Source organism: Euprymna scolopes, chromosome 16 (genome assembly GCF_053919585.1).
Source record: "Euprymna scolopes isolate OS-2025 chromosome 16, ASM5391958v1, whole genome shotgun sequence".
Taxonomy (NCBI): domain Eukaryota; kingdom Metazoa; phylum Mollusca; class Cephalopoda; order Sepiida; family Sepiolidae; genus Euprymna; species Euprymna scolopes.
The window spans coordinates 57,653,231-57,665,732 of NC_136497.1; the positions used below are offsets into that span (position 1 = coordinate 57,653,231).

General features: G+C 33.2%; 1 protein-coding gene across 3 annotated transcripts in view; it reads right to left on the reverse strand.

Annotated features, from left to right (window-relative positions):
• The window catches only part of LOC145295988 (receptor-binding cancer antigen expressed on SiSo cells-like), a 198,183-nt gene that overhangs the window by 13,006 nt on the left and 172,675 nt on the right, over positions 1-12,502 (reverse strand). For all 3 annotated transcript variants that reach the window (XM_080141949.1, XM_080141947.1, XM_080141946.1), the window contains 2 exons: positions 6,216-6,375; positions 3,232-3,369 (listed from right to left, as the gene is read on the reverse strand). In XM_080141949.1, coding sequence (XP_079998075.1) covers positions 3,232-3,369; positions 6,216-6,374 — 297 coding nt within the window. In that variant the 5' untranslated portion in view covers position 6,375. The remainder of the gene's footprint in view (positions 1-3,231; positions 3,370-6,215; positions 6,376-12,502) is intronic.

A 12,502-nucleotide genomic window follows, 5' to 3' on the forward strand; every position in this document is an offset into this window, starting at 1 on the left:
GATATTTCTTAGTTGCTAGCAGGGTATCAGATTTGTTCTTTAAAAAGTAAACCATTATTAAACCTGAATGGTCATCTACGAAATTCAACACATATCTATAATGTTCTCTGGCCATCGGTTCTACGGGACCGTTCAAGTCACAATGCACCATTGATAGGATTTTTTTGGCCTTTTTGTCTGGTATCTTGTTTTGATAGTTTGTCATTTTCCCTTGCATACAGACGTCGCAGTTGAAGTTTTTTGATGTTTGTATTTGCATTCCATCAACTACAGTCGGCAACTTTTTGATATCAGGAATATTGCAGTGTCCAAGAATTTTATGCCATGTCTGTAGATCATGGCAAGCGGTTTTTGATGGGACTACGCTATTTAAATAATATAGTCTTCCATTTTCTTTAATGTCGAATACAGTTCCATTCGAGTATACCAGTTTTGATTTATTGGGGCTAAAGTTTATATTTGCACCTTGTTTTGTGGCAGCTTGTACAGAAAATATATTTTGTTTAAATTTTGGGATTAGAAGAGCGTTTTCTAGAATACAGAAACACAGTTCACCTTTATTGTTCTTTAGCGAGATTTTCGCATTACCTCTTTTCAAAATGATATCATTGCCTCGACTCCCGTCAGCTAGTTCTACAAAATGATTTTGTGGCTTAAAGTTGGGTTCAAAATTGATAAAATCAGATTCCTCTGTAATCACATGTGCCATGGCCCCACAATGGACAAGAAAATTATTATTGTTTCTTGAAGCATCAAATGTACACAAAAATAAAAATGTATGTTCGCTAACAGAGCTCTCTACATTTTTAATGTAGTCGCCATTTTGAGTCCTGTATCTACATTGGAAACTCTTGTGATTAGGTCGTCCACAATTATAGCAAATAATTTTTGTACTTTTTTTAGGAAAAAACTTGCTTTTGGCAAAGTTGTGTTTTTTATTCCTGGCATGGGTATAATTTGATTTTGGTGTTTTTATGTGTGTATTTTCAAATTTCATGATATTTGTGGATTCGTTTTTTTCTGTGATCATTTTTTCAGTTTCTTCGTAACTTCTGAGTGCTACCTTGAATTGGTTAAATGTCATGGGTTTTTCTTTCTGGGTTATCACGGTGGTAAATGGCTTGAAATCACTTGGTAATCCCTTAAGGACCATGGAAATTAACAGAATGTCACTTATAACTTCACCAGACATTTTTAAAGAATTTGCAGTCGTTTCAGCCCCCAAAATCCTATCAATGGTGCATTGTGACTTGAATGGTCCCATGGAACAGCTGGCCAGAGAACATTATAGATATGTGTTAATTTTGTAGATGACCATTCAGGTTTAATAATGGTTTACTTTTTAAAGAACAAATCTAATACCCTGCTAGCAACTAAAAAATATCTAGCCGACATGGCTCCCTACAGTGAAATCAAGTGTATTTGCTCTGACAACGGTACGGAATTCACCAATAAAGATTTTGAACTTTTACTAATTAACCATCATATCAGGCATGAAAAATCAGCTCCTAGATCGCCACACCAAAACGGGACTGCTGAACGTGTGTGGTGGACACTTTTTGAAATGGCAATCATTGAATCAAAACTCCCTAAAAACCTCTGGACGTACGCACTTATGGCTGCAGCCTATATATGCAACAGGTGCTTTAACAAAACACTATCTGAAACTCCATATGAATCTTTCTTTGGTAAAAAAAAACAAATTTAAGCAGAATGCATATATTTGGTTCAACTTGCTTCGCATATAGATAAAAAGAGTAAATTGAATATTAAAGCCGACAGAGATATATTTCTTGAATATGATAAAACCAGACACGTTTAATTTTACACACGAAAACCCGTCATATGAAGAAGATGAAATTATATTCCCTCAAATAATTATGCTTACACTTCTAGATTACTAAACTTTTCTCTTGTTAAAAATAAGTAAAAGTTATAGTCCATTGATTTAGGATGAGTGCCTTACGCAAAGTTGGTGGTTGAATAAGGTTAAATTTGTGCTCATTTTTGCATTAAATACTAATCCATATCAATCCCTAACTGTGCATCAAACAGATACCATAATACTTAGTTTGCTGCAGCTCATCATAACAAAGGTCCATACAAAATTTCAGCCATATCAGTCCAGTACTTTCTGAACAAACTTCTATAGTAAATGTGGTATTGTGGCGATTAATCCATATTAATCACTAACTGTGCATCAAACAGATACCACAATACTTAGTTTGCTACAGCATATCATAAAAACAGTCCATACAAAATTTCAGGCAGATCAGACCAGTAGTTTCTGAGAAAAACTGGAATAGACAGACAAACAGACAAACTAAGAAATATAATATAGATATAATCATTATCTAAAAATCACTAATAAAAGCTGAATGTTCAGTAAACTGTTTCTTATGATTTTTACGGTTCTTGTCCAGAATTAAAAAACAAAAATAAAGAAAAATCTGTATGATGTACATACCTATGACAATAAAAAAATACTATACTTCAAAAATCATTTTAATTAATTAAGTAGTTTTATTTTTATAAAGTAGATCATTTTTAAGCGATTTATAGGAATTCTTAGGATTACAACATAAATCTAGTAAGTATGAATTACTGTTGAGTTATCTCCCTTTGCTTCTTGAGATTTCTTTTTTTTACCCATAAAATTTAATTTTCTTATTTAAAAATAAAACTACTTGATTAATTTAGATGATTTTGGGAATATGATATTTTTGTTTGGTCATGGGTATGTACATCCTGCAGATTTTTATTTATTTTTGATTTTTAATATACAGAAAAATTTAGAGAAAGAATCCTTTTTACTCTGAGTAAAACCTCTTCTGCCTTTATTTATGATTAATCAAACAATAAAATATTGATGACGATTAAATATAAAAAAATTGATGTAATCGCATCAGACCAAGCTTGTTGTAGAAAATTATCTGGTTTCTTCTAACATGGAAACGATATGCTGGCTTGTTGTTTGAAGTTTGTGGATTCCAAATATCAAATTAATTTTATTTTTTTTATTAAAATTCTACTTGCTTACATTCTGTAATTTTTAGTGTACACTAATATTTTTCACTCATAAGTATATCCAAAAGGTTTTCATGTTATTTTAGGCTGAACTGCTATATTTTACTTGTGACTCAATATAAACAAGCACCAAAGCTATTTTCTTTTTATATTGTCTTTTACAACATTCAATAGAAAACAAAATAAAACTATTAAATTGCTAACCTTTGCCGTTTTTTTAATAGTTGGAGTCATTCCTTGGAAAAAATCAATTTCTGGTTCAGGTTGAGGTGAATCTTGTTTGCCACGGTTACGGCCTTGAGATTCCTCAATACCCCATGTATCCCATGGCTGAAGTTCCGGCTAAAAGATAGAAAAGATTTAAAAGAAGAGTTAGAAAAAAAAAAAAAAAAGAAATTTAATGATTTTTAATCCATTAAAAATGGGTAAAAGTTATAGATCGTTGACTTAGAATGAGTGTTTTATGCCAAACTTATGGTTGAATATGTTTATGCTCACTTTTGCATTAAATAATAATCCCTAGTAATCCCTAACTGTGTATCAAACAGATGCCATAATTAGTTTGCTGCACCTTATTATAACAAAGGTTCATACAAAATTCCAACCAGATCAGCTTAGTAGTTCCAAGAAAAAACGAAATAGACAAACAGACTAATATTATAGATTATTAATAAAAATGTTTTTCTTTTCCTTAATTTCATTTGCAAAATAATAAAAAATATATAGAGAAAAAAGTATTTTGTTATTTTTACTTTTCCTACATTTTTCAATAAATATCTCATAAATGATATAATATGTTGACTGAAGTTCTGACTAAAGGACAAAGGAGAAGATTAGAAAGAGGAATAAAAAGAAATTAGATTTTATGATTTATTAAATATAAAATATTTTTAGTGAATTTTTTTAATACAAATTTTAAATCATTAAAATATGAATAATATGAAAAAACATTAAAAAATATAAAAAATATACAAAACAAATAAGGAAAAAGTAATTGTGTTCTTTTTACTTTTAAATCATATACCTATATCAGTATTAATAAAAGTATCAAACAAAATCTTCTGTATCTATTTGCGTTTCTCGCCTCTCCAGAACTTTGATAAATAACATTGAATTAGCTTTTTAGTTTACAACAAATCAAATATTTATTGGAATTAAAAACAAAATAAGGTAAAACTAAAATGAGTGGTAAATGGGGATCAATTTTAAAAAAGTAAGAGAAAGAACCGAGTGTGCATGTGAGGGAAGGAGACAGGAAGTCATTCTTTGATGACAAAAGTCATCTACTCCATTGAAGTCTTAGCCTTCATGGCAAGATTAACATTTTCAGTTTTCAGAAATAAAGTACTGCTGCCATATCTGGGGAGGTGATGCTTAGAACACTGAATGAGAAAGAGGGCACAACAAGATGGAGAGAGAAAGAGGGAGAAAGAAAAAGTAGGAACAGTGGAAGAGATGAAGAAGGAAAAAGATAAACACAATCTTTCTAAATAGTGACAAAAATAAGGAGGTAAGGCTCTAGTGAATTGATAGAAATCAGATTTTTATTATTAAAAAATAAAAAGCAGATTTGAAACCAAACGCAAAACATTTTATGGACTCGAAATTTAGGCAGAAATCTGCTTTTTCTGGATTAAAAAAAAAGTAAAATTATGCTAAGAAGCGGGAAACTCACATTTCTCTTAGTTTATAATTTAAAAACAAGTTGTCTTTCTGTGTATGCATGTATTGACACATGTATTGATATATGTATTGACACATGTATTGATATATGTATTGACACATGTATTGATATATGTATTGACACATGTATTGATATATGCTGACTTTCAAATTTTCAAGAACTGAAATGTACAATCTGTGACAGATTTCTTCTGTCTAAATCTAACCTGGTGAACCATGTGAAGTCACACAAGGTTAAACACGACCAACAATTTTATGAGGATGTGCTGCCACCCAGATCACCCAAGTACCGTTGTAATATCTCTGAACTGGTCTGTAAATTTGCAAGCAGTTTGACACAAAACTCAAAGGTGCATAGTATAGTCCCTCTACAAGAACCAGCAAATACTGGCAAGTGCACCTGCAACATCTGTGAACGATTATGCATGAGTGTAGTTGGGCGGAAGAACCATGTACATGCACATAGACACCCGACATCAACTTGAAAAGATGGAAAATTTCTGTCAAGAAGTAGCAATCATTATATATATATATATATACCTAATTAGTGGCCTGGTAAGGACACAGGGGAGAAAACTGAAGCTGCCTGCCATGACACTATATATACAAATGTAGGCAAATTTGGCCATCTTTTATTGGCTTGAAAATACAGGTTCTTTTTACCAATTTTCATGAAATTTTAACTATTATATAACTGTATTATAATCCAGAAAAAGCCTGCAAATTTTCATGTATGTCCATCCTACAAGAACTAGAAAATACAGGCAAGTTCACCTGCCACATATGTGAACGATTATGCATGAGTATATATTATGTGTACATGGACGCCCGACATCAACCTGAAGAGATGACAAACTTCTGTCAAGGAGTAGCAATCATCATATATGTATATATGTATGTCAGGCTAAAACTTGAAAACAACAAAACAAACATGCACAAAATTGGTATTTTCTTGATCGGTATTGCCCTAGATAAATACAATTAAAAGTTTTTTTTTAAAATATTCATTCTTTAACCCTAAACTGGCATAAATTTTGTTGTTGGAGAGGTCAGTATTCCAGTCATCAACTTAAGGGAAATAACTGATTTTGTTTTTCAAGGAGTTGATTCCTTTATGTTGACTCATTCCTTGAGAAATCTATAAAAGTGTGTGTGTGTATCCCTGGAAAGAGGAATGTGCTGGGTGAAGAAAAAAGAGGAATGTACAAAGATGGAGGGAAAAAACAGAGAGAGAGAGAAAGAGAGAGAAAGAAATAGAAGTTTTAACAGAAATATGCTACACTTTTGTCAAGGAGTAATGCCAAGTAGCTCTGCTTGTCTATATATATAAAGCAAGAATCAAACTTTATTTTTTATGATTAAAACAAAAAAGTATTATAGGAGCAGAAGACATGAATTCAATTTTTTTGGTGGACGAATTACATCAATACAAGACTAGAAATGACCATGAAATTGAATTATGCAGCGAAAGGGTTAAACAAAGTCTTGAGCACAAGACAACTCACCTCATTTGCTGGGGGCAGAGACGTAGGGAATGTTGCAGTTAGAGGTAAGATGGGTGTGTCTGAGTGACGTCGGCGACGGCATATCAGTCGACGGACAGGTGACAGAAGAAGAAAGACGATATTGAAAAGTTTTTTCACAAAATTCACCAAAACTTTCATTCTGAAAAAGGAAAATAAAAAAAAAGATTTAAAAAAAAAAATTTAAAAAAAACAATGTTTCTGAGTATAGAACATTTTTTTTTTGTAAAAATCATTTTTTGAGACAAACTTTTCATACAGTAAGAATTGGAGGTTCTTCTTTGTTATTGTAGCGAAATCCAACAGCCGAAAAAATGAGTTTCTATTAAAAAACAATGATAACTACTTACATCTTTTTATCAATTTTAACAATAAACAATGTCATCTACCTAATTGTCATGTCACAATTAGTTAAATATTTCTGGAATATATAAAACCCGTATTTCCATGATTCAATGAAAAAAACGATTTCGGCCATGTTTATTTTGTAATGTGTAATGATTGCTAATTGTCTTCGAAAACTATTTTCTTTAATAATTAATTTTCTACCTTATTGTTTTTCTTAATTTTTGGATATGTTCAATTGTGACAGGACAATTCAGTAGATACCATTGATTTCACTTGAAAGTCAGTATTTCGATTTTCGAATTCCTTAAAAATAACAAAGAACCGAATTGGGATATTATATAATAATTATAAGGTGAACAAAAGGGAGAAAAAGTAGCTTATTACTCGCTATCTCAAACCAAAATTTTATTTTCATTATATCGAAAGAAAAAAAATTAAAATGTGTGGCCGTAGATATTTGTAAAATATAAACAATGATGCCAAACTTATTTTGATAACAAATTATAACTGTTCAATGTTAGAAAAGATTTGCCGTCTTGTGTGCTATCATCCAATTTGCACAGTGTATAACTAAAATACAGACTTTGAAGAAATGGAAAGTCCTTACAAATGTAATGTCATCTTGTAGCAAATGAAAATTTGGAAAAAAATTTAATTTTTTGAAATTTAAAATATTTTTTTTTAATTTTGGAAACTGTTTTGATGTTTTTATAAATTTTAAAAAATTCTTATTTTATTTCCTTACTAACATTTCAGCCCGGCGTTGCCCGGGTGTTTGGAGGTGTATGCTGAGCAAAAAAAAAAAAAAGAGTAAATTTTTTTTTAATTTGACCCCTATTATGACCCCTTAAAATTTATAGTTTCAGGCTCAAATCACTTTATTAAGTTAGATCCAGGTTCAAGGAACCTATATCTAAAATTTCAAGTGTCTAGACCCAAAATTGTCGGAGGAGTTTGGTAGAGTTCTTAAAGGTCAAATCGTTGAAATTTGACCCCTCAACAGCCAAATTTCTGGCTGACACCTGTCACATCGATTTTCCCAAATCTCAGTACCCGGTATTTCAAATTTCGAGTCTATAGACTAAAAATTGACAGAGTTATTGCGTAGGGAAATGTACACAGACAGACAGACAGACACACAGACAGACACGTTCACTTTTATAGATATATATAGATATATTGTTTTAGAAATATATTTTTTTAATAGTTATTGTTTTTTTTTTCTGCCTCGTCTCTCTTTTATTCCTATTATATTTCCCCACCACACACACACACACACACACACACACTATAAAAAATAATAAAATTCTTTTCCAATTTTAATCTAAAAAATTTTTCCATTTCTGATCTGAATGTTTTCAAAGTCAGTGTTGTCTTTTTACTTTTACGTTTGTACAGGGTGGAATGATAAAATTGTCGCCCTAGAAAAGATGACATGCTTCCATTTCCATTTGATGAAAACCGGTTCTCATTTTTTTGTTGTAGACCATCTACTAGTTTACCAGTTGTGTACAAATCCCAAGAGTAACAGAAGCCTTCTATCATGTCTGAAAGTGACACAATGTTCAACGAGCGAGATCGTAGATGCATTGCTATACAACTCATGTTCTCTATCGATCCAACCTATGACAACAAGACCATTGCCAGCATCCTCAAAATGCATCGCTGGACTGCCATAACAAACAGAGACATGTTCAGGGTGATGAAAATAAAGTTTCCAGCCACAGTTATGGTCTTCTTCAGATGTATTCGACTTTAGTTCAAGCATGCATATGGAGGTTATTTCTTCATTTGCTTCAGTTTTTGTTGATCCACTACACCTCTGCATTGTATTTTCTTCTATAAATTACCTTTATACAAATTAAACAATGCTTCAAGCAAACTACATTAATCTTTTAATAACCAACTTAGGTTTTTCTAACAAAAAAAAAAAAATGAATTAGAGTCGGATGAAGATTAAAAAGGTTATGAAGTTTTAAACAGAAAAATGAGGAGGAGGAGGAGTAGGAGAAGGAGGAGAAAAATCATCATCATCATCGTGTTTTTATAATTCTTCTGGTTTCTCTGGTGTATAATATGTTAATCAGGGTTGCAGAGTCAGAGGCTTTGGAAGGAGTTAAGAGGGGTGTGCAATAAGTAATGCCCCTGACCCACTTCCCATAGCATTAGAGCAACGAAACTTGGCACAGTTATTAGTCTTTCTCTACATAGGAACCACCCAGAGTTATGCATTTCTCCCATCGTTTGATGCAGCTCTGGAGACCATTTTTGTAGAATACCCCAGGTTGGTCCTGCAGCCACGATGTGACTTCAGAGATCAAGGCTGCATCATCTGGGAAACGATTTCCTTTCAAAAACAACTTCATGGCTGGGAAGAGGTGAAAGTTAGAGGATGCAAGGTCAGGAGAGTAGGGAGGATGATGGTTGATTTCATAACCACACGCCCATGTTTCTGATCTGGTGACATGCGAATTGTGGACCGGAGTGTTGTCCTGCAGGAAAAGGGTACCTTTGCTGATCTTGCCTCGCCCCCGCCTCTTGATTTTGATAGCTTCCCTTAATTTCCTCAAAAGTGAAGCATAATAGGCTCCTCTAATTGTGGTACTCTTTGCCAGGAAATCTGTCATCACTACTCCGTCCTGGTCCCAGAAGACTGTGAGCATGACCTTGTCAGCGGAGGGCTGTACCCTTGCCTTCTTTGGAGGTGGTGAGTCCAAGTGCTTCCACTGTATTGATTGGGCTTTGGTCTCTGAATCATAGTGATGGACCCAGGTTTCATCCTGTGTAATCAGTCTTTTGAAAAACTTTCACTCATCTTCTTGGCACATCTCGAGCACTCGACGTGTTCTAGCTTCTGGAATGGTGTGAGCAACCTGGGAATCCATCTGGCAGACACCTTATGCATATGCAAATGGTCATGAATGATAGTTTCCACAGACCTTATACTAATCTTGACATCCTGGGCTATTTGGTGAATAGTAATGCGCCGATCTTCCAAAATGGTAGCCTCAACTTGACGGACAGATGCCTCATCAATGGCAGAAGTTTTACAAGTTCATATGATGGGGCATTATCACCATAAGTTTCTTTCATTTCATCAAAAGTCTCCTGTGGTGTGTGTCCTTTTAAATACAAAAAACCAGATCAATGCTCGACATTCAACAGGCTCCATTTCACACCTGACTCAGTTCAAACACCTGTAAAACAGAAACCACAATTAGTTCAGAGCTGTAATTTGCCACATAACCCATAGAGATATAAATCATTGCACATGCAAAATTTCAGCTAGATCAGACAATTGGAAATGGGTCAGGGGCATTACTTATTGCACGCCCCACATAGAGTCGGACTTGTAACAATGTTAGGAGTGGATAATATAAAAGTAAAGCGTTCTATTCTTTTCCTTTCTAATTTACATACTTGTTTACAGTGTGTACAAAGATACTATGTAAATTTCTTGAAAAAAGAGAGTCACTCTTTCTCTAAATTCTCACATTTTTATTTCATTCCTGTTTGTGATCTGTTGCCGACTTCTATCTCCCTGAAGAATCCACTAAAGAGTAATTTCTTTTTTTGAGAATTGTTACTTGAGGTAATTATTCTGATTGTCTAACCAACAACAATGTTTTGTATTTTTTCCGATCTAATGATTGATCAGTCAATGAAAGTCTTTTTTCACAAATCAAGACAAAATATAAGGGTTTGGTCTCAAGTCAATAGCATCCCTTTTAATTATTGACAGGTAAGCATATGGGGCAAGTGTACTCAGTAATTGTAAACCTTCATGTCAGCCATCTTTTAGTTAAAAAAAATATGTTATTTTGTGATTGGTGTAACCTTTTAAATCATGAAATCAATTTGACTACCAACTGGATAATATCCCCATGATTATTCTGACCTTTTAAATAGTAAACGAAAATGTCGTTTCAAGATTATTGTTTGAATAATTCAATCTACAAGAACTTTGTTTCACCTGCGAAAACGATATGACCTTTTCTATCCTTATGAAGAAGATTAAAACTTCATTGTTAAATGACAAAACAGAAAACACCATTTGTCTACATTTATGGCTCAAAAGTATGTTAACTTCCCCCACTCTCACTTGTTCTTAATACATTGTTTCTTAATTAAACTTAATTATCCAACTAATATATAAAACATTGTTAATTCACTGCCCTCACAGCAGCAGCTGAATAACGCAACGGTTAGAAGCTCTGACTGTCATTTGGGCGGTCAGGTTTCAATCCTGACTTGAGGTAGTTTCTTGTCTAGCCGCACTGATGAGCTGTGAAACAGCGAAACAGTACTGTATGTGAATGACTATAATGCTCTCTATGTTGAGCATATTGGGAAGTGATATGCAAATTACCATTAGTGTATTAAGCAATGCTTTTTGTGTAAACAAATTGAGCTTAGGTATTTGGACAATGTCAAAACATTGTTAATTCACTGCCCTCACATCAGCAGCTGAATAACACAACCGTTAGAAGCTCCGACTGTCATTTGGGCAGTCAGGTTTCAATCCTGGCTTGAGGTAGTTGCTTGTCTAGCCGCACTGATGAGCTGTGAAACAGCAAAACAGTACTGTATGTGGATGACTATATATATATATATACAGGGTGTCCATAAAGTCCGTGTGCAATTTTCAAATGACTTGTTCCAAAATCAAATCCTTTTTATATGTTATTTCTATTGCAATCACAAATAAAATTATAAATATTTTAAGGCGCACACGGACTTTATGGGCACCCTGTATATTAAGGTGCGTTCCCGTTGGATCACCAAAGTCAAGCAACATTGAACCTGGTCAGTACTAAATGGTGACTATTTGGGACTTTCAGGTGAGTCTCTGCATTGTTTCTAGTCGCCCTGAACTTCTCCTTGCGGCTGGACTCAAGCAGTGCCGATTCAGGAGAGGTGTGGTTGGGGTATACAACCCTTACCTCACAATTACACGTGTAGGTGCCTCTACAGGGGGTATCCATTGTCTTTCTAGACTAAACGGAGACATCGATCCAACTAATATCAGTAAAATACCTTGTGTCAAATAAAAAACCTTTGACTTTAATGAGATTTATATTATAGTTAAATTGCACACAATTCTGAAGATTTGAATAAATTTAAATCATTCTTCTAAAATTCTAGCAGTTATATTTTCAATCCATAGAAAAATATAAGGCTTTTACTAATTATGTATGACAACTGCTCCTGCTGATTCTCTATTTGCGTAATATTTAAGCATGTCATTTGGATAACCTGGGATTCTTATATCAAGAACAAGAGGCAACCAATTTTAATTTAGACAGACTGGCATGCTGTTTTTTTTGTTTGTTTGTTGATAGTTTGTTTTTCTTTGTTTGCAAAAAATCTTTGTAAAAAAAATATAAATTGGAAGTTATGTCTGTGCAAAAAATAATGTTGTTTTTATATACATAGTTGATGTAACGACATTATTTTTGCACCAACCTAATGCATTAACCAAAATGTTGTGAAAATAACACTTAAAATGAGAACAGTAGTCCGAATAATTTAAATAATATGAATTATCAATCCTCATCCAAAAAAAATTGAGAAACAATCAAATTTGGGTTTGCATATCATTTTCAGCAAATCCTAGCTATTGAAATATACTTATTTCACATGCAAGTTCTTATCCATTGTAATTCTGTTACACTTTTTGAACAATGGAAACGGATGAGAACTCACATACTCCATATGTGAGTTCTCATCCATTTCCATTATTATTTAAATAAAAAAAATAAAAATCCACAAAAAAGGTGAATCATCCACCTTATATGACAAACCATTTGTGATCCTTAGGTCACAAGTTCAAATTAACCTCATTGTATCCCACTTTTTAGTTCAGAGCTTTTATGTACAGCACAGACGATTCCTAGTCATTTACTTAATGATGGACCTGC